The sequence below is a fragment of the Hermetia illucens genome, chromosome 5 (assembly GCF_905115235.1).
Source record: "Hermetia illucens chromosome 5, iHerIll2.2.curated.20191125, whole genome shotgun sequence".
Taxonomy (NCBI): Eukaryota; Metazoa; Arthropoda; class Insecta; order Diptera; family Stratiomyidae; genus Hermetia; species Hermetia illucens.
The window spans coordinates 94242207-94268587 of NC_051853.1; the positions used below are offsets into that span (position 1 = coordinate 94242207).

The 26381-nt window shown below is 40.2% G+C and overlaps 1 protein-coding gene across 3 annotated transcripts in view; it reads right to left on the reverse strand.

Moving 5' to 3' along the window:
* Nucleotides 1–1705: 1705 nt before the first annotated feature.
* The window catches only part of LOC119656548 (RING finger protein unkempt), a 36098-nt gene continuing 11422 nt past the window's right edge, over nt 1706–26381 (reverse strand). Inside the window, exons 2-11 of one of the 3 annotated variants that reach the window (XM_038062913.1) lie at nt 14408–14827; nt 13274–13476; nt 12686–12807; nt 12385–12621; nt 4350–4443; nt 4159–4290; nt 3893–4094; nt 3564–3789; nt 3312–3452; nt 1706–3249 (exon numbers count right to left, since the gene is read on the reverse strand). In XM_038062913.1, coding sequence (XP_037918841.1) covers nt 3055–3249; nt 3312–3452; nt 3564–3789; nt 3893–4094; nt 4159–4290; nt 4350–4443; nt 12385–12621; nt 12686–12807; nt 13274–13476; nt 14408–14827 — 1972 coding nt within the window. In that variant the 3' untranslated portion in view covers nt 1706–3054. The remainder of the gene's footprint in view (nt 3250–3311; nt 3453–3563; nt 3790–3892; nt 4095–4158; nt 4291–4349; nt 4444–12384; nt 12622–12685; nt 12808–13273; nt 13477–14407; nt 14828–26381) is intronic. The other 2 variants (XM_038062911.1, XM_038062912.1) reach the window with 2 other exon arrangements.

Consider the following 26381-nt stretch of genomic DNA (forward strand, 5'->3'; position numbering starts at 1 on the left):
CCAGACTTTAGCAAAAAGATTCACTCAAAGTATGTAGTTAATTATGCAGAAACCTTTTCTCCTGTAGTGCATTACGCCAGTGTAAGATTCTTAATGGCGTTAGCAGCGGCCAAAAATTTCAAAGTTCACCAGATGGACGCAGTAACGGCGTATCTCCAAGGAAACGTAGACGCAGAGATATATATGGACCAATCAGAAGGATTCTATGATGGTATCGGATCCGTGTGCAAGTTAACAATTTACGGTCTGAAGCAAGAAGTTGGAAGATGATAAAAAAGGTAGAAAAAGATGCTCCGTATAGAAAAAGATGCACCGTATAGAGAAACAATGGGGTATTTGCTATTCTTGGGCCAAGCTACACGGCCAGATGCTGTGAACAATATGGCTCGGTATGATTGCTACACTTCATCAAGTTGTTGGGCAAACTGATTCGGATCATGCCGCTTCTGAAAACAGCCGCAAGTCAATTACGAGAAACATATTTATGATGGTTGGTGGTGCTATCTAATGGTGTACTGCTTTACAAAGGAGGGTAGCACTCTACTCAACAGAAGCGGAGTACATTGTTATGACTAGTGCGATTCAACAGGCATTATGGTTAAGACAATTGAAAAGGAGGATGACAGCATGCTCATATTTTGCGATAATATGAGAACGATTGTGCTGGCAAAAGGTGACGGTTATCGAAAGAAAACGAACCACATCGACGTCGATACCACTTCCTCAGAGGCGAAATACTAAAAGGCGTTGTTCAAGACAAGCATGTGAGAATTGAGGCCAACATTGCAAATGCACTGACAAAGTCGGTGAAAATATAAAAACTTAACTCATGTGTTGCAAGCATGGCAGGCTACAAAAATAAGTAGTAAGCGAGATTCACATATATTAAAAGAAGATCATAATCAGGGCAGATATTATCATATCAATCCACCCATCTCTTTTTGTGAAGGTTTTAATTTCATTGAATTTAGTTTTTGGAAAAAGTTTTGTTTTCCATGAATTTTCGAATGTCAATTAAGGACAGATTTTTAGAGGGAAAGAAAGAAATGTACACACAACTTCAAGTTCACTTCACACTAGCATTAAATTGCAAGTACCATTGCTTATAACAAGCACAGAGAAAATAATAAAGTCAGTCGTCCACTAGACACCAAACGAAACAGTCTGCTTTTACGATTATCGTCTTGACTACCCATCTCCCTCTTCATTTTTCTAATTTTCTCTGCCTATAGATCAACAGTGGTTCTCATAATTGCGGCCTTATTCATTTCAAATGCAGGCCTATGTTTTGGCGTTGCAGGGAGGTTTAATTACTGTTTTTTATATATTATTTAAACCACTGAAGCGAATTAAATCTGACTCAATCTTAAGCGAAAATGATTCTTCTGCTGGAATCTCTAACCGAATTGATGGGGATTAAAAAAAATACGTTAAAAATGGATAATAGGAACTTTCAACGCACCTTTTAATGGATACGGCACAAGCCGATTCTGTTATACTTCGGTCGCTTGCAGCTGGAATGATTTTCAAACTGCATTAGCCGCAAATTAATAGAGCAACCCTCTATACGCCAAAAGTTGATTGCAGAAGAATAAAATAAAAGAATGAAAACATTCATATAGACTACATTCCACGCAATCCAATTGAACACTAAAACCATAAACCGAACCAAAACATGAAATAAAGAAATAATAATACAAAATCATAATATCACATTTCTATTTATTATATTGTTATTTTCATATTGGCTCAGAACCAACAAAAATGTAATATTGTTGAAATAATTGGCATTTACTATTTGTTGCGCGCATGTTAATATAAAAAAAAATAAAAATTTCATCTGAAATAGCTAGTGGTTTGTGTATTATATTATGTAAAATAATTTCTATTATTTTTTGTGTATTCATTCATTGTGTAAAAAGTCATTACAATACGATATTAAATTATGTATTTGTTTACTATTATAGAGTATAGCAGAATATGTCTGAACATTTTCCCCGGTTTCATGATGCCTCAGATGTTACGTGAACGGACAAAATAAAACGAGTATATATGTAAACACAACCTCGGAAAACAAGAGCATGAAGTGAAAGGCTATAACTTTCAGAAAATGAGATTATCATGATTTCCCAGTGCCAGTGCACTGCACTCAACGGAAATGATTGTATGGTTCGTGTTACTTCTTAGTGTCCATTCTTGATTCCAGTAGAAAAATATTTTCCTAGATATCTTGCAAATATATTGTCGTTGTTTTCATTCAAGCTGCGATTAACTGCCCACCCGCTGTGCGGCGTGTACGATTCTCGCGTGCTTTTTCTTCACATGATTCATTTGGAGCTCAATTGCATTTATCGTATTATGGGCTCAGATCAAATTAGAAATTATTTACCATAATATTTTGTAGTAGTTTTTTGCATTTTTCTTCATTTCATTTCTATAATTTGTAAATTAAAAATTGTTTCCTATAAATATCATACAAATGTCTAGGTTTGTGTTTTTCCTTTTAAATAATGCTTTTCATCTTTAAATAATAAAGATATTAATAAAATTATCATCATAATTCTGTAAGAAGTAAATTTGTTTCAATTTCGAATAAATTTGGCTTCGAATAGGTCTAGTAATGTGTTCTACAACGTACTTTGTATTTTGTCTCTAACATTCAGATTTTACACTGGGTATACTGACTCTGACAATTGATGTCCAATGTACTGGGACTTTGTCACCATTTCGGTTCGTCAATAATCATCATTATGTTTACTAACGTATTTTAAGCTAGAATTTCATAGACTTCGAATATAAAAGAACGGTTAGCGATCTGAATAGTTCTCCTCATTTGAAATAAAAGTATTTGTCTGATTACATGATAAAAAATATAACTAAAGCGAAAAAATTAAAATATTCAAAACATTCTATTACTCTCAATTTATTACTTTTGTAATAACGTTCTCTTCTTTAAAAATTGATTATATATTATAATTATGTAGATAAAATGTAGATGTACTTTATTTATTCTTTATTCTGTTCCTCTCTCTCCTCGCCCGCCCCGCGTTGCTCCTAAGCTTGTGGTTTTATCGGTGTTTGGCAATATGGACATTCATTCACTAATTGGACACATGCATCACACAGAACATAATGATTGCATGGTTCTAGGGTTATTGTACGATTATTTTCCTCACATTTCATACACTTTGTAGCGGTTTCTAAATATAATACTTTTTCAACTTCTTCCAAATCAGCACGTAATTTTGTCTATAATTGAAACGCGCCAAAATCAGACAAATCTAGAAAAATTAAGGAAAATTCAAACTTACTTGCAATAATTTTAGATTTTGAATTGATAAACCACGTAAATCCCTACTCATGTTTTGCTGTTGTTGTGCGGCTTCGAGGCGCGACTTCCACTCTAGAATTTCTTCCTTTGCCTTGTCACGTTGTAGTTCACTAATTGCAAGCTGAAAACGCGAAAAGGCATAAACTGTACAATCTAATCTTTCAGAACTTGCCGACAAATGTACTACGGAATTATTAAACTCACTAATCAATTGTAATAAACAATCACTCACCTTCCTATTACATTCATCTAATTCAATTTTCCAGGCTTTAGTAGCTTGTACTATAAGATTGTTTTTACTTGCTAATTCTTCTCTAAGCCTAGTTACTTCATTATGATTCGAATTTGCCAATGGTATAGAAAATGCTTGTTTGTTTGACTGTAAACTATTTTCAAAAAGACTACTTCCAACTGAATTATTCGCTAAATCATCACGCATTGAATTCAATTCGGGCATTCTGAAAGAAAGAACGGGAACTAAATATGCTGCAATTTCCGTACATATAACGGAGAAAAAGTAACATGTTTCAAAGCAAAAACGACAAAATAAACAAAGCCTACCTTAAAGAAGGACTAATAGACAGTGAATCGCCAAATGCTGGTGATATATAACGCGATTGACAAAACAGATTATCAGCTTGATTGCTTAATGAATTACTTAATTTATTGGCAGAACCGCTAATGTTAAAAACTTCCCTAACAGAAAATAAATTTTGATGAGATGTTGGACTATAATTTCCTAAGGAGCTGCCGGGAATGTTAACTGTAACGAATTAAAAAATTTAATAACACACAAACATAACAAACTAGCAAATATTAAAACATACCCGATATTGTGTTATTCAAAGGTGAATTAGGAATGTTAATTGGAGCTGATGATCTCTGTAACAGACCTGACTGCGCTAGACCAGCGGATATTGAGTTGTCACGTTGATTCATATCATCTATAGGACACGGCGCTGAAAATACCATAGTTACCAAAAAACACTCATACTTATAATGAAAGATGATGGATTACTTATGCTTTCCAAAAGTCCGCCAAAATTTAAAAATTTCCTTTGGTCTTTATCGCGTGACATAATTGTTGATGAATCTGGATCCATTTCCATTAACTGCAAGTAAATTATTTCATCCATTTGATTACAGTATTCCATTTGATTTCGAAGAGTAAAGGTGATCATTGAGATAATTAATTGGCTGAATATGGGGAATATGGGAATGGGAAGCTTGGTATCTCCACAAACGCTTACCGAGCCATACCCCTTTTCTAGGATAGCACCTACTGTTAAATATAGTTACAACTTAAATTACCATATTGAAACAAACTAAACCACACGTAATTCCGCCAAAGCCCATTTGAGAAATAAGTGAATGATCGTGTGACATCCAAACGTCTCAGAGAGTAGATAAAGCCTTCAACAACATCCGTTATCAATTTATTGCCTCTTTACCCCACTCAGATTCACTCAAAATATTCCATGCTCCGTCACTTTATGTTAACAGCTGTTAACAGCATGCCCGAGCCCAGGTAAATGAGGGTTTGCGGCAAGGCATATAATACTCAGTGAAAAAAGTGATGAAGAAAGTGATAAATCAGTAGAGGTGAACACACAGTTAGGATAACTCCACCGTTGTGCATCATTCCTGATGGCACACCTTCGTCAAGGAGGTCTAACACAATTGACCTGGTCCTCCAAGTTGGAATTCGGAGCGGTGGGCTTACGACCACCAAAAACACAACATATACAGAAATGGAATGAACAACCTCCGACAGGATTGATACCACGACCGCGCAAATGAATGAATGATTACGCTCTTCGATCCTGGAATGCTAGATCACTAAACAAATCTGGTGCTACCAAAGACCTACTTCACGTGGCTAACAATAACAACAAATAAATGACACGACGTCGCACCAAAAGTACGAAGCTAGCAGGGAAATGTGAGTTTAAAGTCACTTTCAAAGTAGATAGAAACTTTAAGGCAAATGTTATCGACTTCAAACATATACACTAAAGATTCTGTGCGCTTCACATGAAAACAACGTTTTTTAAATATACGGTTTTTCAATATACACAGTAAAGCCAAAGTTCTATTAATAAATCGCAAAACGTCATAGCAAGAAAATGAGAAAGGAACAATGGAAACACTGTGAACGTCTAATATAGGATCCTCCCTTACCCCCACTCTAAATTTCAGACCACCGCAAGTAGTTGTTCGTGAGCACCCTAACGAGGTTCGGCAAGTACGAGATACGCATGGCTACTGTTGCCTTATAGGAGTGTGGAAAGACGGCCACGAAGATTCATAAAACGGTTAAACCGAAAAACGAATGTTACAACGGTACAGAGAAACAAATGGCATCGAACATTGGCCGAGAGATGAGCGTCCGAGATCTGTACGACAGCCGAATGTTTTGCAAGGTGTTCGTGCAAGATTTTATCGAAATCCGCTGCACAAACAGAAGCGTTTATCTGAGTGAAATTATGCGGTGTTTCCAACGATTAATCAATAATTAAAACTTGTTGTTTCTTTTTCATTGGTGTGAATATTTATTATTGCAAATACCGATATTTCGGGAACCACTTGTTCCCTTCATCAGTACTAACAAGTTTCCAAACTTGTTGAATATTTATTCTTGCAAATACCGATATTTCGGGAACCACTTGTTCCCTTCATCAGTGCTAACAAGTTTCCAAACTTGTTGAATATTTATTCTTGCAAATTCCGATATTTCGGCAACCACTTGTTCCCTTCATCACAACAAGTTTGGAAACTTGTTAGCATTGATGAAGGGAACAAGTGGTTCCCGAAATATCGAAAAAGTTTGGAAACTTGTTAGCACTGATGAAGGGAACAAGTGGTTCCCGAAATATCGGTATTTGCAAGAATAAATATTCAGTTTGGAAACTTGTTAGCACTGATGATCGGTATTTGCAAGAATAAATATTCACACCAACGAAAAAGAAACAACAAGTTTTAATTATTATTTATTCAGAAGCGTTTAGCGAGTGAAAAGCGAGTCTCCGCCGTCGAGGAACGACCGGCAGGGATAGTCTCCATAATAAATCAGATGACAACGGCCAACGTCTGATTCGCAAGTAGCAGAAATTCAAACATAAAATCCAAATGCTTCCCACACAAGCACATTCACAAAAGAACATGGGTGCCCTCAGATGGCATTACCTTCAGATAGAATACGTTTTCATCACCAAAAGACGGCCATCCAGCATCCCCGATGTCTCATATCGGGGATATCGACAAGCAAACTGTCACTCCGAACACTACATGGTGAAAAGCGTCTACAGGTGCTAAATTTCAAAAACCTACGGATTAAAAACCAACACACTTCAAAAATTTGGGTTGGGTAAGTTAAGTAAGTTAAGCAAGTTAAGCCTTCATCCAGATCGAGCAGGCGGAGCGAGATCTTGGGCTGCACATCAATGAAGGCAAGACAAAGTATATGGTGGCATCGTCAGCACCGAAAACCAAAAAATCAACAATATCAAACCGCACTGGTCAAACGGGAAGAATAAAGATAGGAGAATACAACTTTGAGACCGTTGATAACTTCTCTAGAATCTAGTGTCGAAAATCACAACCGATAACAGCTACGATGATGAAATCCGCGCACGGTTGTTGGCAGCCAACAGAGCCTATTTCAGCTTACAAAAACTGTTCCGCTCGAAATGTCTCACCATAGGGTCAAAGCTTTTTGGCTCCCTACATGAGAATGGACGATTCCTTAGCCTACATAACGACGAAATCTATGAGCGATACATGACCGTCAGATTGTGGATAAAATCCGGCTCAATAGGTTACGGTGGGCGGGTCACTTAATCCGTATGGATGATGATCACACAGCCCGGAAAGTCTATAAGGGCAATATCTATGATAGAAAAAGAAGACCAGGCAGACCTTGCCTAAGATGGAGCGATGGCGTAGGTCAGGATACCAGACAGCTTTTAGGAATATCGAATTGGTGAACCTCGGCGCAAAACCGGGATGTCAGGAGTTCCTTATTAAGGCACGCCTAGACCGGATACCAGTTTTTGCGCCGTTGACGGTGATGATGAAGTCAAAAGAAAAATACCCAGCGGAAAAATGAATCCCGACACCGGGGAAATGATTGGTTTGATGATGAATTCCGCGAAGAGCGGAAGAAAAACGAAACATACAGACAACATATACAGTCTGTTACATAAGAGCGTGGTCACTGTTAAATAATAACAATTGATTTTTCGAAAATTCGCAAATTTATTGATAATTTGGTCGTCAATACTCAATGCAAATACCTCAGTAGCAAGTCCAATCTCCTGCATTGTCAATTATGGCCTGGCACCGTCGGGGCATACTTTCCACTAGTTTTTCTGCATATTCTACCGGAAAAGACCTCCAAATTTTCCGAATTTGTCGAGAAAGTTGATCTAAATTACATGGCTTGCATCTATGAAGCTGCATTTTCATCAGAGCCCACACATTTTCCATGGGATTTGCATCCGGTGACTGAGATGGCCAATCTAATGTGACAACGCGCCTTCCACTCGCTACACGCTCAACTCCGATGTTTCGGATCGTTATCCTCTTGAAGGAACCAGCTTTCATTTTTCTTGATATACCATTGCTTAGCAGATGGTAACAAAGCCTTTTGATATATTTTATTCATTTTTTCGGCATTTAAATTCTCGGTAAATAAGAACAAAGTGCCGAAACCTTTGTTTGAGAAGCACCCCCAAACATGGACCTTGACGGGGTGTTTAACAGTCCGTTGAAGCATCCTACTGGTGGAGGTTGTCCAGGCGTGTTTGATGCTCGGAAATGCCCAGAAGGAGGATTCATCAGAAAAAATCACGTTGCGGTCCAAGTTTTCCTTCGCCCATTCCACTCATTTTTCAACGTGTTTTGCACTCAACATTGGTTTTTCCAAAGTACTGCGATATTTCAGTTTATTCTCAAGCAAGTGCCTGCGAATGGTTCCGTAAGATATGTCAACACCTTTTGCTTTCAATTTCACAGCAGCTCCACGTAAAGTCAAAGTTGGATCTTCCGAGAGCAATGCGAGAATCTTTTTTTCGTCTTTTTTTGAGACTTGCTTGCACTTCCGCGATCAGGAAAATCATCAACGTTACCGACCTTTTTATAGCGATTTATCCACTTGCTAACGAACTGCTTCGACAGACAGCGGCAGAGGTGAGGCAGCATCTGACGATTTGCCTCTGCCCTGGTAAGAAACCGTAAAGCCGCCATCGCTTCACTTTTTTATAGTAGTTTCCTAAAACGAATCCTGAACGTGTATATCATCCGTCCGAATCATTCCTAAAACGAAAACTAATGTTTTGCAGTTGGGTTAAAAAAGAACCCACACCATCAGCGAGCTATGCCGCAAACCACAAACATCCGATCCCCTTGCCGAGAACATCATGTCACCTTTCTTATCATATGAGATGCTCATCACAATACCTTGCATGCATTCATTTTCACAGTACGAAACTATATGATGATGCAGTATTGGATCTTCAATGACCAAAAAGCGATACGCAACGAGCTGCACAAGTGCCTCACAAGTACGAAATACTCGGTTCAGCGAAATCTGCCATTGTTGGGTGATTTGCCGGGCGCCCGAATCTCGCCAATTTCTCCGTTTCTGTATTGCGAGGTGGATTTTGCGGGCCCTTTCAGAACAGGGCTGTCGAAGGGCCGAGCTTCAAATACATTAAAGAATATGTTTGGTTACGAAGGCAATACATCTCGAATTAGTTAATGATCTCACCACAGGTATTGTTTGCTGCGTTCAAACGATTTTTTTGCAAGGTGAGGCCTTTGTTTGGAGATCTACAGTGATCATAGAATCAATTTTGTCGGGGCAAAACATGTCGATCAAGTTTTCGATGTATTTTATTAAAGGTGCTACTTTTGCGATAACAGGGAAGGTGCAAACATCCTCTCTCTACGCTCAGTTGGATGCGTTTCATTCATTCCTTTCTTTCACTTCCTGAGAAAGCTCTCAAATCTCCAGAATTTTCAGATAAGTGAAAGTAAAAGCTCTGCAGGATTGGGCCCGCAAGAATTAGTTCCACGTGAAACCCGTAAAGGCCACAAGAGGTGAAACTTCATCGAATATAATAAAATTAATCGCAATAAAGTGCCCCTACCACTTTTTAACCTGCTTGCCACTGTTTGGTAAGCCCACCAATAACATTCTTCTGGACAACTAAAAGATTTATAATTTCCTGCCAGGTCTTTAGTAATTATTACTTCTTGATCTTTCCTGACCAACGCAATAGTCCGGTCTACGGTCTAATAGCGTTCATTTCGAACGTGGCGAGCAACTTACCTTCCGCCAGAGAAAATAACACTTTTGATGACAGTCTAATACTCATCAATATTCTCCATCAAACTATTCAAGATATATGCCGTCCGGTTAAAAAGATAGCAATTCCAGTGCCAAACGACAGCCGCACCAACAAAACGGTATATGTTGAAAGTTTGCAGTTGCCCCTAACTCAAAACTATTTTTTCGAGAAATATGTGCATACTTCGGTTAGGTGGTATATCCAGAAGAAAGCTACTTAATATACTACTGATCACGATGTGGTCGGTATTATTGAATGTCCAGTTGAACCCCAACTGATACTGTAGCAAGCCCTCTGCTTGAACAATGTATTACCTATGAGGAGAAAGTGAAAATTGCAGGGATCCACAAACCTTTCACCGTTGTGGTTACTATCCCCATTTCCCCATTATATGTCTAAGCACTGACACCTTGCTTAAGCAAAGCCCACCTTGGCATTAAGATATTCATCACGTCCACAATACCACTTCCGGAAAACCTTTCCTGCCTTGCGTTCAACTTCTCTAGATGAGAAGTCCCCGTTAGTATGTAACACAGTACGAGATTGAGAGAGGCGTTATCTGACATATGTCTTAAGGCCAAGAAGGGCGCATTGCGAATGTCGTTAGTATTAGCGGATTCACATTTCGTTCCCAAAATACAAACCCGGATTCACATTTCGTTCCCAGAATACAAACCCGGATTCACATTTCGTTCCCAGAATACAAACCCGGATTCACATTTCGTTCCCAGAATACAAACCCATTAGGGACGCAAGTTAGAGTATTCATACTTCAATTAATAATTTAATTTAATAATTTCCAGTCTGTAGCGGTGGAACCGTGCAAGTTGTAGAAAACGGGCGTCTTTGGGATCTCAAGGAGAGTGCTCACCATTCAGAATACAATGATAAACCCTCCTTTTCTAATCGAGGTTAGAAATATCTTTGGCGTAGCGAAAGAAACCTTCTACGCGAGGGGAGGTTCATACACACAACGAAATTTTGTGCAGTTTCCGAGCTGTCTCGAGAGTATTGTGTAGACGGTTCTTTAGTTCAACAGACTAAAATGTGACATAGTAGTTGGATGTTTGTTTTGTAGGTAAAGCAAATTTATACAGAGATGTTACTTCAATTTTCATATATAATAACTTTGTTATTAACAGTATGATTTGCGTTAAACACTTCGGCATCACCACATATATTATGTTTTATATTATTTCAAGTGAACTCCACGCGGATGTTTGAGCAGATGTTAGAAAAGAATTCGAGCTTAGATTTATTAGCGAAACCTATCGTTTATTATATACAGTCGCTGATCAAATCATTAGACCCACCATCGCTTTTTTTGTAACTTTACCGAAATAATAACAAGATTTATCCCAAAATATAGTGTCATTGAGGAGTACATATACTAGTTTTTATTTAGGATACTTAATCCACCTAGCCTGTCTTTCAATCCCTCGGAAGAAACCAGAAGATAGGTCCTCTATTAGTATCAAAATCTATTGCAATCGTGAAGTACCATGTAGATTGAATCTACTTGGCGCTCGTGTATGCCGAATGATGAAGAATTGAAATCGAAAAGGAAGAGAAAATGGAGAAGGAAGTAAGTTTTGTTTGACCCCAAGGCCACAAAATTATTTTTTAAAAATTTGTTTAGAAAGTAGATTGGCTACAAAAAAAATAAAATCTAATTCGAAAGACACCAATATAAACGTTGCCGAGCGCACTGTAAAACGAAAATGATCGAGTTTGGATTTTACGGCCAAGGCCAAGGCCAAGCTAAGATAAAATCAAACCGATTAAAGTGTTCGAAGCAATGTTTTGATAAAGATATGAACTTCAGGAACTTCCCATATAATTTATTGATAACAAGCAGCATCATCGCAGCTTAATAAAATCCAATATATTTAAACACTTGCTGTATTTTTAGAGATATATTTTAGCGACAAATGCACGTTTGAGATTTTAGCAAAAACAACTCCTTTTTTGTGCCGTTGTCGAGTGAAAAAATTTCATCCCACCTGTAGATCGAAAAATACCCGACGAAAATAATGATTTGGTCTGTTATCAGTAGCAAAGGAATGAATACCTTTACGTTGCAAAAGACACAATAAGATAGGAGCAACACGAAGGAGTCCTACAAAATCGACGGGTATCGCAGGTCAAAAAACTGTTTCCGATGGGAAATCATAGTATAGTATAGTTCTGAGATGAACTCAGTCGAAAGCGTTTGGGAGCCGATAAAGACGGAGGCAACTAAAGATGTTATCACACCAACACAAGGCTTTTGGAAAAAACCATTCAAGCGTGCAGTCATCAAATACAGAAGAGACAGTATAAAATCTTCAATCAGCAGCATACCGGTACCGAATTAAACTAAATATTTAAAAAATTTATCAGTCTGTTATGATTTGACAATGTTAATAAATTTTTTTTAAACAATTCACGATAAAACCTTCATAAAAATTGGTTTTTACTGTGATTCTTGGTGCGTCTAATAATATGACCAGGTAGCTTATATATTTCAATCCATCGCTCGCCTACGCCTCAAGGGAATCAAGGGGAACAAAAATCAGTTTCGGAAGATACATGATACCTCCGACTTCATACCTCATATGAATTTGAATGGATCTTGAAATTGCGGGTAAATTCACATAAAACATGTTTCTACTACATTCCCCAAAATCTATTTCATTCAAAATTTAATTAATCAATTACCTGCTTAGAAAGCATATCCGTTGCGAAGTCAGAAAACTGTGATATTGAACTACAATTAGTTACTTGTGTTGAATTACTATTATTCGGGCAGTTGCCATTTGTTGATGGATTTGTATAGATAATACTCTTGTTTGACAACTGGGCACCTGGCGCCTTACTATGTGAATTGTTTGATCCTATTGATGATGTGCTAGCCGACTCGCAGCTTTCACCACTACCATTGTGAAGAATTTGGGTCTGCAACCAAACAAAACGTTCTAAGCTCCGGAACTCTTCCAAAGAGAAAATCAAAGCTACTTACATCATTATTCAGTTTTTCCTTCTTATTAATATCTGGCAATGCACTCGAAATAATATCACCAAGGGCTAAATTTGTTGACGGTCCATCTAATTCTCTAGGTTTCTCCTCTGTTAAAATATACGCTATGCATATCACACACAATCGAATAACACACGGTAGTTGACAAAGTAAGGAATAAAAAACAAATGGGGAATTTCCTGTTAGCATTTTCGTATTATATGAAATCATACATTTTCAATGAAAACATGTGAGCCATTTGCGTTCACGTAACACACGTGTAATGTTTTACAGACACTACTTGATTTTCTTAAGTCGTTTCAATCAAACAATTTGTACTCATGGCAACTCTCTTGACTTTTCAATCAATTCAATAAGCAAAAAGCACAACATAAGAGAATTCAACTCTCCAAACTACTCAACTTTCTAATAAACTAAAAGAAATCTTAACGGAAAATGTCCTGATTTCAAGATAATAGAAAAAGTATTCCAAATGAAAAATGTGCAGATTAAAATGAAATAAAAAGAAAATGCGAAATTATTAGAAACTACAATGTGTGTTTGCATAAAAGTAAATGAGTTTATACTTACGTTCGACATGTGCAAAAGCACAGAAAACGCTACGGGGGCAATAGCCTGCCTGTTGTACATCATTGCATTTTGTGGATTTATAGATTTCCGGATGAAACTGTTGTTCCGTCCTAGTGTGACAGTATTGGCAATTATCACCAGCTTCACAATTAGATGGCTCTCCCCATTCTTCACCATGCTTTACATTGGGGCATGGAGTTGATCTGGAAATTTCAAAATTGCAAACAGTCGTGAAAACAGTTCATATTCATTAAAAATATTGAATCTCTTCTAGAAACGCCCTCAATCAACCATTTTGCTGTGGTCTTCAACTGAGTTGGATTAAGCGTGATCCTTAACTCACAATTCAGAAAAATTGATGCAAACAGACTAAGCAGTTCAATGAATAGTCTGTCTGATAGCAACCACCGCAAATTAACAACAAATCCAGATCACTGTTGGTAAATGTCATCCTTCATTACATTAATGTTAGCGATCAAACCAATTTAATTCGCTTCATTGCTAGAATCATTCAAATTAAGTGACATTTGTAATATCTTGAGAAATTTAGAAAAGCAAATTTGATGTTAGTGGGACATTTATTTTCCTTTTCTGAAAGGAAAACTTTAAATTTTTCATAACCCGTTAGGCTTGCTGCAAGCCGCGTATGAAATCCCAACAATTTTGTGATTCGCTGAATTTCAATGCAATTTTTAAAGCTACTAAACAGTAATTCAAGTGATTTTTATATTGAAACATCGAACCCTCGGTTAGACAATCACATTCGAAATGAATCGATGAAACAGGGGATAAGAGCTCATAAAAATAGAGTGAAATAACCAAACAGAAAAGAATTGGCTGTCGAGTTTATAGCTTCTGTACTATTTGCTAAAGAAAAAACACATGTGACTATAATAATGCATCATTGCACCGATCGAAAGAAAGGAATCAGAAAAAAAACATAAATCAAAAGAGTGCTTCGAATTCGTACTTTCCAGTTGCAGCCCTTTACCAAATTTGAACATATGGCTCCAGAAAAAAAGATTTCCATGCAATGAAGAGATCAAATGGGGGCTTGATGCTTATTGTGGAGTTATTGAGATTTTCCCTAGATTTTCACAAAAGAAAAATAAATTATTCCATTTAACTACTCACCTATATTTAAATTTCCGAGGACTTCGCCGTTTATCTTTGCTATTATGATATTGAGGGCATGCATAACCTTGTCTACATAAGCGCGGTGGCCTTTTACATGGTTCCGTTTTATAATTTGCCAACACATAATTTGTATCTTGCCATTTTGGATCTTCATTCATTAAATTACGTTCTTTGTCTAATGCATTTTGACCATTCGTACCATCTGCATTGTTTTCTGCATTCTGTAGTGCTTCTAATTCTTTTATATCATAAACTGGAGGTCTTTGATCATGCACACCATGTGCAAAAGCACAATGATGTCCATTTTTAACACAATATCCACGTGCATCTGTATCATGTACACACATACATGTTTTGTAATATCTTAAATGGTATCGACGTTCTGTATCGCCAGCGGTACGGTGTAGAAATGGACATCTGAAAAAATAAAAATAAAGATTGACTTGGATATAAAATCTAATTTAATTTTTAATGCTTAGAATAATTTCAGGAGGGAGCTTTTTGGATTTGATGCATTATGTGGAAATTGGTGAAAGTATGTAGATTCTAAGATTAGTGCGGGCCACATAAAAGTAATACTTTCATGATTATTCGTAGTATAACAACATATATTTGAAGTATATGTTTTTCGCATTAAATGTTTTAAGGTTCAAAAGAGGGGTCGGCTCGCCCTGATTAGTTGCTGTATTTTGGATATCCTCATTTCGGATGCGATCATGGCATGTTATGCCACTGATCCAACGCACCATCGTCGTCTCCATTACCGTTCATTGTTTTTTACAGTCGGCCAGAAGTGTCCGGATAGCTGAATGGGTAGAGCATAAGGTTGTCGTAGCGGTTCAAATCTCACTGGTGACAATAGAATTTGTATCGTTATTTAACTTCGGATACCAGTCGACTCTGTTGTGAATGAGTACCTAAGTCAAATCGAGGTAATAATCTCGGGCGAGCACAATACTGATCACATTGCCTCATATAGGGCACTGCAATCCTGAGTGTACCGTTGTGCTCTCAAAAGCCCTTCGGAAAAGGTGCATTGATATCTGCGCTCTGCAAGAAACCCGATGGTCTGATGCCAAAATCGGCGACATTGAACGCGAACGCGATAAAAATGGCTACAAACTTCTCTATTTTGATAACCCAAACACTCAATATGGTGTTAGCATTGCAATCTCAGAGGGTTTCCGTGATGCCATTAAAGAAGTCTAACGATTTCATGATCGGCTGATCAAGTTCACCATAATGATGAATCAGCTAATCGCACTATTCATTTCTTCACCGCATACGCACCACAGACAGGTCGACCTGATGCCGAGAAAGATGCCTTCTGGCAATTTCTCGATGAAGACTGGTCACGTGCCTGCTGACGACTATATCATCATTGCCGGTGACCTTAATGGTCATGTAGGTGAACAGGCAGACGGTAACAGGTGTCATAGGGGAAAGGGGTTCGGAGGGCGCAATGAAAGTGGCGAGCGGACACCCATGACCTTGTACTTTTGAATACATGGTTCATCAAACGATTGTCTCATCTTCCCACATTTTATAGTGGGAACAGTAAAACGCAAATCGACTATATTCTCATAAGACGTCAACATTTTACCACTGTCACTGATTGCAAAGTCGTTCCGTATGAGACCATCGCACCTCAACATCGGCCATTGATTACCGTCCTGCGAATTAAGCCACCGATAAAATAGCGTGAGGAACGCACTGGCCGACGGCGCATTAAATGGTGGCGATTTCGTGAGAAGGAAGAAGAAATGATCTCACTATCTCACTCACACGATTACCGACCATTACGAATGTGGAAGAATCCTGGAACCAAATAAAAGACACGATCCACAAAGCGTCCTCTGCAACCCTCGGGGTCAAGCCGAGTAAGCGGTACATCAACCGAGATACTTGGCTTTGGAATGACAATGTTGAAATGAACGCACAGGACCTGATGACATCGCATCTGAGCTCTGGAAAGAGAAGAGCTGGGACCCAACACTGTGACTCTGTGAATTCTTTAATCGGGTTATTCAGGAAGGAAGAACACCATCTGACTGCCAAGCACAGTTCCCATATGGAAAAAGGAAGGTAGTCCAGCAGAATGTTCAAATTACCGTCCGATCCGGTTACTTTTCTATACCATGAAGATTTTGACAACCATATACGCGAAATCGTGGAAATGATACTGTCACACGGGACATCCAACATCCAGCGCCCTACACACTGCTTTATGCAGATCATGTTTTCCTAGCATCTGGTAACAAAAATGATGTCAAGAAACTTGTCCAAAAATGGAATGATCGCCTCATGCAACACGATCTCGTTTTCAAACTAAATAAAACCGAATTTTTGACGACCGATCCGACCATGAAACAGGCAAAATCACTGTCTGCGGCAGTAATCTGCCCAGAAGTGAACGATTTAAATACCTCGGGTCAACGCTATCAACCAATGGAGAACTGCGTTATGAAATTGTTTCACACATTAACGCAACCTGGATGAAGTAGCGTTCCACAACTGGTGTTCTTTGTGATCGACGTATCAACGAACGTCTCAAATCTAAAATTTACCGCAATGTCGTCCGTCCTGTCGCCCTCTATAGTTCTGAGTGTTGGCCGACTATAAAATACAATGAACGGCATCTTGCGGTAATGGAAACGAAGATTTTGCGTTGGACTAGTGGCGTCACACGTTTTGATCACATCCGAAATAAGGATATCCGCGATCGTTATGGGGCTGCACCGATCATGGAAAAATTGCGAGGGAGGCGTCTTCGATGGTATGTTCACGCAATTCGTGCTAACGGCGATTCACTTGCCAAGATTGGTCTGAACATCGAAGTCGATAGTAAACGCCGGCAGTAAAGACAGGCCTAAACAACGGTGGCTTGATACGCTGGGTGGAGATTTAAAATCCTCGAGATTGCACCCAGATCAGGCATTCAATAGAGCCAAATGGCGAAACCGATCACGACGAGCCGACCCTGCGTGCAAACAGGACAAAGGCTGAAGAAAAAGAAGATTTAGCATCACATTCGTGAGAAGGTGATTAGGTCCCACCCACTTAATGAAAAGCAACATGCTTACCAGCGTGGAAAGTTGTGGCGCAGCAGGGTTAAAATAAAAATAAATTTCGAATGTTGTTAATTCGATTGACAGTGGCCACCATCGGTATTCTCCGTGGCGAAGCAGGTAATTAATCATGGCCTGCTCCACCACGGAGACCACCAATAAATTTCGAATGTTGTTAACCCCGCTGCGCCACAGTTCTGTACGTCTGCTCTTAATTCTTTAGTTTTAAAGATAGAGAATACCACTCTCAAGGGTCAATACGCGGTATGAGTATTCGTGGACATTGAGGGGGCGTTTGATTGTACGCCTCTCCAAAAACTTTGTGATGCCACCAGAGCGCATGGTGTTGACGATACTTTAATTAAATGGATCTATGCTATGCTAGGGCAGAGATTGACGTGTCCTGAAGTGAATGCCGAACGCTACCTAACAGCAGAAGAGAAACATGGATGGACTTTGCCTCCCAGAAATAAAGGATACAGCCCTTCAACTCTCCGAAGAAATGAAATGGGGATCACTCTAAATAAAAAGCTTCTTTGGAAAAAACATCTAGAAGTAAAGTTGAAACGAGCTCTCACAGCTCATGGGCTGTACAGACGGACCTTTGTCTCGGCATAGGGACTCAGGCTTCATGTGGTAATGTGGATATACGTTGCTATCATCATTATGTGGTATATAATCCATAGTGTTATGGGTTAAGGTAAGACAGATTTTCACGGTAAACTAGCCGCACTGCAAAGAACTGTGTGTCTGGGTATTAACGGTGCCATGAGGACGACATGGGAGGCACAAAGCATTGGAAGAGTTATTGGGAGTACTAAGTCCAATTCTTACAATTTTCGGGTCACCGTACATCTGTTTGGTAGAAGATATGAAGTTGCTGGAACGAAAACGGAAGTCTAGAGGAATGCCTGGACATCCGGAAATCTTCTACACCGATAGCTCAAAAACAGAACAGAACTCTGGAGCCGGAGTCTACTTCTCGAATAAAAACGAAAAGTGAGCTTTTCCTTGGGAAAATATGCAACGGTTATTCAAGCGGCAAACTAGGTGATTGATGAACGATTAAAGGGCAGGCGCATCGCAATCTGCAATGATAAGGAGGCTCCATTGAGGGCGTTAACAAGTCCTTTGATCACCTCAAAAATCATTCAGGAAAGCAGAAACCGCTCGAACTCTATCCTAAATTCAATACGGTGGATCTACTCTGGGTACCTGGTTACTGTGGTAGAGGGAAACGAAATCTCGGATGCTTTAGCAAAAGAGGGTTCAATCTCCCTTATGCCGGGACCGGAGCCAGCAATTGGAGTATCAGTAGCATTGGCTATGTCGGTTTTCAAAAACTGGGAACAAGCTTCCCACAACGACAGAGCCTAAATGCTGCACACCAGGCTTTTCCTGTCGGAAGCGAACATGCATACCGCAAAGTTTATCCTGTCGAAAAGGAGGAAGACTAGCCGAAGTATTCTAAGCATTCTGATAGGCCATAATTCACTAGCTGATCATATGTTCAAAATAGAAATTATTCAAAATGATACGTACCCCTCCTGTAATGAGGTAGCGGAATCCACGGAGCATTTTCTATGTTCTACCTTCGGTGGCGATGTTCTCTACCTGCAACGGATAGCATCACATCCACTAACGTAAATCCTGCGATACGCTAACGAATCCGGGATATTCCGTTAGACAGTGGAATCGAGTACAATAGGCTCAGATGTTACATCTTCTCCCCGACCACAAACACACACACCCCTATGTTTCACCTAGTATCAAAAGTATCCAGTTTCAAAAAGTACTAATCGAATCCTTTCATTTGATAGCCCACATTATCATATTATGTGAAAAAAAATTACACACCCCTTTCGCATATATTGGGAGTTCCTCTTCCAAGTGTGCAGGGAACAAAAAGCAATGAAGGATTTCATAGAAGCACGGTTTATATTCAGTTTCAGTTTTTGACCACACAGCGAATGGATATTAATAAGTTGTTAAAATTTGTCGAGTTTTATTTGGATAAAAGAAGGGATTTTCATTGTTGTTCACTTGTAAAGCTAGCATTATTTTATTCCACTTTAAAATCGACCCTCAATTATTTGAAAATCATAGGATTTGAATGGTCCACTGAATTTCATGGTCCATTGAATTCTATAGGATTTTCAAATAATACAGGACAATTTTAAAATGGAATAAAACAAAGCTCGTTTTACAAGTGTACGGTGTGAAAACCCCTTCATTTTATCGGAACATTCCTCAATAGCCTGGACTATGCTCTTACATAAAACCTAGCTTTAATTTACTACGACTTTGTTAATAGTAGTAGGATGTGCACCAGATTTCCCATTATCGTGGCCTAATGCTACTTTATGGTGAAATGAGAAGTTTCTCCTAATTTCTATATGCAATGGTGGGATGTTGGCTAACTATTTACTCCATATGTCAATTAAGAAAATGTTTTTTCCCGAAATGAAATTTTCAGGAGTACTCTGTGATTGAATTAGCGAATTATGGAAGCCCATCCCAAGTACCCAGAAAGCCGTTGTAAATATTCAATCTAAGTTTATCAGTCTTCCGACGTCCATGAATTTTGATATTTGATTTAATGGCTGAATGCTGTACCGTTTCTGAAAGAATTCATCGAAACTGCGGCGTCTCCACATCAATCGAACCAAAAGTGCGACAATGTGACCTTGACATTATCACAAATGCCAGCTCACGACATTAAACCAGCTCCTCAGATTTGAGCTGGCGATTCGTCGATCCAATCAATCAAAACAAATCTACAAAGTGAAAGGCAAATCATGTAGAAAATCCCCACTGAAATCAATCGACATCTCATTTGGCTTCTCCCGCCTTAAATACATAACAACCTATCCCTCCCCCTCCAGCAATACCCTCGACCTTCCATACTTGCCTCGCTTGCCCACTTCCCACTGGGAAATAACCATAAATGTGCCAGTAAGGACTCCCTCGGAAAATCGTGATTGTCGCAGGCCCAAGTGTCATTTCAGCAACATTCGAAGTGGATAAAATCTGGAAAACTGCCGAACACCCCGAGCCACAGGACGTCAAGAAGCGAATTCTCTACTGTGTAACACCTACACCAGCGCACAGCTGAGGATCCCAAGGGGCAAAGGCAATCAGGTGGAGGAGGAAGGTGGTCGACTTTTGCGTAGCATTTATTTTTCGGCCAAATGTAGACAAAGAAAAAAGCCCAGCTCAAAAACAATTCGCCCACGCAACAAAGAATCCAAGAAACATCGAAAAGTGACGTCACAGAGAAAATGACCGCCACAACAAAACAAAGTGCACCGCGACCAAATTCGCACGATTCCATTTGTTGCAGGCACCCATATCGCTAACCTGCCAGCAGCAGTGGCTCGATGGCAACAAAACACAAAACAAAAGCCACCGAACACGAAAATAAACAAAAACAAAAATATTATGAAATAGAAAACATGGCGTCGCTCGTAGGCGCGCAATTCCTCCGACGAACGACAGTGCGAGGCGTGTGGCGAAAACAGAATGCACACACGCCAAGGGAGGGCAATACACATTCACTCCTCGTCGCTACACGGAGTGTGTACAGTGTGCGGACAGCGAGATGTCAGATAACTTGTCGCCAAGGTGTGTGTGCACTAGCGGCGGCATTTTTGGCAAAAAAGAAAGAACACGAAGAACGTAGGGAAAAAGCCAAAACAAAAATGCGTAATCGACGTCGTCGCCATGAACTGTACTCAAACTCCGAGTAATGTTTGCCCGCCGGCAGCGTGACAGAGACGGAACAGGTGGGCATAGCAACAGGAGTGACCGAGAGAGGACGAAAATAGAAGTAATTCAGAAAATTAGATGTACAGTTAGAAGAGACGGATTGTATGCAATTTGCTAGTGAGCCGCTGCGGTGACTCCTCGGAGCCAAGCGGTACGACTTGTGCGGTGAGCAATCGCGATGGGAACTTTGAAGAATGTCGCTCGCAGTTATATTTGACTGCAATAGAAATGTTGTGTTCATTAATGTGTTGCTTTAAACTTGCATCCGAAGAATCTTCGCCCACGGCCAAGAGGGCACTCGATTGCTCGTTCAGACTTCACATTTAAGGAGCTAAACTACCAGAGGAACTCATGATCCAAATGTCACAGCCGAACTGGAAGACGGGAAAAAATTCGTGGTAAATTAAGCGCGAATCCTCTTCAGGATTCCAATTAGGTATTCTCCTGTGTGACACCGTTAGCAATGGAATTTTCATCTTGCTTAACCCTTGGTCTCTATTATGCAAACTCTGAATATCTTGGGCATCTTCCGATTCATTCAAGATCCTTACTCTGGTGACCAGGCTAGCTAGAGTGTATTTTTTTTCAGATTACAGCGCCAACACCTGATAGGAGGGTGCAGATGCCAAGCTCATCAACGGAGAAGGAGTGTTGCCAGAACATCCAATGTGGCAAGGATTCTGCAAGACTGAAAAAAATTCTGACCAAGAAACGTAGGAGTTCATCCCAGTCGTATGAGAATATCAAATCGGTAATCACAAGATAAAATCAGCAGCTTCTCCACATATGAATCTCCATGACGATCATGCTCCAGTAATATCAAGGAAGAGTTTCACCGTAGCTTGTAGAGATTTACCGGAGCTGCATTTCGCGCAAACATGTACGACACGAATAGAAAAGCGCGCGCGTGGTTTTCAGACTGGAAGCACGCAGGCGCTCCCAAAAGTCTGCGAAGAACTTTGGAACGATCAGCATCACCTCTTTCGTGTCACAAATACTAGAGCGTAACCATTGTGGAGATGTAGACCCTCGTCAAACCCCAACAAGGTTATCTCAAAGGCAAATCCAAAGAGATCGCCCTCCATGAGGTAATTGCACAGTTGAGCAGTCGTTACAGTACTGGATAGGAGCGAGATGTAGCGTATGGGGACGACTTGGTAATTTTGGTAGATTGATGTTGTGTTTGAGATATGCGAAATCGGCATAAATCTAACAAAAAAAGAGCTGACGATAGTTATCATCAGGTCTAAGTACCCCCAATTCCAAAGTATCTGGATGTGACCATAGATCCTAAGGTAAATTGGAGACTGAACCTAAAGCTGAAGGTTAGGAAGGCTGAAATACTGGGGCGTTCTCACGTGCGATTCTATTGTCGAGTGATCGATACTGATGTGGAAATACAATTGGAACAATTTCAAAATATCCAAAGAACCGCATATCGCCGTCGCCGGTCCCACGCCGGTTGGAAAAGGAGGAGGGATGGATAGCTTCAGCTTGAATGCCACGCTGCTCTCAAGGGGTCGGTGAGGAAAGTGCAGAAAATTTGAAGCCTTGCAGATTACTCACTGAGAAAGCCATCATGACACCTGGAGGTTAAGTATCAAATGCAAATTCATCGAATGAGAAGGAGAAACTTTAGGTCCGGTGCGAATAACCGGCGGGAGTAGTCTCACTTGGTGACTGGGTCGGGCTTCCGGTATGGACGTCGAAATCACTAATCGTGAAACGACCAGAAGCATTACTCCGCCTGCTGCAGCTGTCCGCCACAATCTATCTGGGTCAGCAAGTTCGCGTAAGGCAGCGGATGAAATTATTGAGAAAATGAACGTCTTCATCATCCGCACCTATTACGAAATAACGGCGGAGCACGCACAACACCTTTCCTTGGTTCACCTGAGATTCGTCGAGCGTTTACGGCATCAACAACACACCACACTGTTTCAGTACTCGCCGGGGCACTCTTCTTCACCGTCCAGCTGAAGTCTCCGCTGAGGTTCGAGGCGAATTATATATATAGAATTCTCGGAAATGAATTAGTCACATAAACCAGGTATTCCCCGGCTTTATGCATCTTCAACAACTCCGAGAATTCTATCCCAAATCAATAATAAGATTGCATCTCGCTGTGTGATGATATGTCGCTGCTGCAACTACAATTACTTGTGTATTATGGTGCAGTTACGGCTGTCAGATTCCACGGTCAGAACATTCGCGTTATTGGTGTGAGTGACCGAAATTCGTTTGAAACAGCGGCGGGGCTTACTAAGGCAGGACATTTCTAAGCTGAAAGGATATTGGGTTGGACTTTGGGGACTATCCGCCTAGCATACTGAGTGGGTCACCACCGAAGGCACCCGCAATGCCACTACGCTGTACACGGATGTTCGTCGTGCCTTAAATAGCTCGAAGAACTGGAGGCGTCTTGGTCTGGATCGGGGGCAGAATTTTTAATATAAAAATTATACTAGTGTACACAGTCGGTTGGTATATAACATAAATCAGGTTATTAGTCGACCAGAAAAATTCCCACCCTTCCTCACTGCGTGAATTACCTACCTTGTCCCTAAAAAGAACACCGTGCACGGCCGCGGCCAACCCTCTGCAAATTCATAACGTCCTTTATTAGTGGAAGGGTCAATGCACACCTCGAGACCAACATCTTGCCCGAGGAGCAGAAAGGCTGCCGATTTGGGTCAAGGGGTTACGGCATTTGTAAGACAGGCAACTAGAGACCAAAGAAACCTCTTTAGTTGCTATATCGGTTATGCTGAGGCTTTCGACAGTGTCCGCATAACCAATTATGACCTACATATGTACCGCATTGATTCGAAACTAATAAAGTTTTCGGCGGCAGTCATGGATCGGTGGCATACCACTTTATCAAGGTACCAATACCTCACAGCCTATCTATATTCGGAGAAGCATCTTCCAGGGGAATTCGTTGAGTCCCCTCTGGTTTTGCATGACGCTGAACCTCATTTCATGGCTACTGAGTGATGCTAGGACATGGTTTTGCAATCAAATATCACCTACGTGCTGTGCAGCTGGCACACTTAATGTACTTAGATGACATGGTACGGACCACCACCTCGATATTCGGATTAGGCAAGTGCCGAATTCAAGCCATCCGCAAAGGTTATCATGAGCCACATGCCAGACATAGCATTGATGACCTTCACATCGGAGGCAAGAGCGTGGTTAACATGGCGGCACAACATCACCACTAAGTCCACCCGCTGCGCACTTATTTTTACAGCAAAAAGCAGGCGAATCCCTTGCATGTTGCTGTTTGTAAGGCAGGCTGTGGGCTGACTGCGATGTTTCAATCCTCTGAGTAGAGTGGAATCAGACCAAGAGCGAATCGATGAATGGAAGTTGAATGCAATGCACGGTAAACATGTGAATTGTCTTTGGCAGCCATTTGTCGAACAGATGGCTGTATGCTGGGGAGCTATTTGCTGAGACGGGGGAATGTGTACCAATCATGACGGCGTGGTCGCCACCCAAGCTTATGAAATGCTCATAATAAACAAGTCGGAATACCGGAAGCTCGCGCTTCGGGTATAAAGGTTTTGTGTTCATCTTATGTAAGAGACGCACATTTTTCTGTCCGTATATAGTTACAAATCCAACATAATCCTTCATATTTTTCCAAACTACGAGACATACGTACATATTAGAGCCATAGATATCACGCTCACCCTAAACAAACAAACTGCCTATTACCTACTGTACACATATATGCACGTATCTAAATTTATCGTACCCATATTTCCGATTTACGTCTTATATCTAGCTGAATTAGGCACTACCCGCAAAGTTCATTAGCAGGCATATATTATATACCTACATACACACATGTCTGATTGACAAATAAATAAAAAACTAAAACAAAATAATTGTCTGAGACCCAATTCATAAGAATTCATTTCGTTGTGGTATTGACGAATTGATATGTGATGATGACGTCATGCGGGTTGTAGAGTGCACGAAATTCACAAAAAATTGTAAAGTTTCACCCCCTATAACTTTGTTAATAATAGTTGGATTTTATTCAAACTTGACCAAACTGTGCATTATATTCTTCGTTATACACATGCCAAATTTTGTACTTCTGGGATGAACATAAGGGGGGGTGTCGGGTAAATTTCTAAAATGTGGAAATATACTATTATTAACTTTATTTGTGCAGATATCGGAACCGGATATATTTTGAGGCCTAGATTTCGTTTAGATGCACCACTGTGATTTTTTTCAGATTTTTCGGTTGGATAGGTTCTGAGAACGAGACCTGTTACACTTTTTGTGGGTCATATTTTGAACCCTCACTCCCCTATGTTTCATCTAATATCAAATATTGAAATGCAGATTCGAAAAGTACTAATTGAGACCTTTCATTTGATACCCTACATGGCTACATTCTGTGAAAAAAAAATTTGCACCCTCCATTCACATGTACGGGGAGCCCCCCTTAAACTTAACACAAGATGGCGCCACTTACTGCATGTAAAGGGATCACTAGATTACATACTCTCACCAATTTTCGTGACAATCGGTCTAGCCGTTTCCGAATAAATCGGGTGTGACAGACAGACAGACAGACAGAAGTCCAAAGGTGATTGCTGGTGATTTCAATGCTTGGGCCCTAGAGTGGGGTAGTAGGGAATCAAATGCTAGGGGGCGCAGTTTATTAAAAGCTTTTGCGCAGATGGACATAGTTTTGGCTAACGAAGGTGCTGTAAACACCTTCCAGAAAGGGAGATCAGGCTCGGTTGTAGACCTGACCTTTGTCAGCCCTTCGCTGGCGCGTGGTATGTCCTGGTGCGTCAGCGAACGCTACACCCACAGCGATCACCAGGCAGTTTTCTTTGAGACATGTGTCGAACCTCAGGGCAAAGAGCTATCATGCCCGAAACCGAAAAAGATTTCAGGCTGGTCTGCAAAATCTTTGGATGAGCAGAGCTTCTTAGAGGTGTGGTTGGATCAACCTGATATAGCAGGCGCCTCTACGGAAAGAGCTGTACATCTGGCTCAATGCATCGCCAAAGCATGTGACGCGTCCATGCCTAGGAGGTGCGCATTCCCCCGTAGAGGACCGAACTACTGGTGGAATGATGAACTGACCGGCCTTCGAT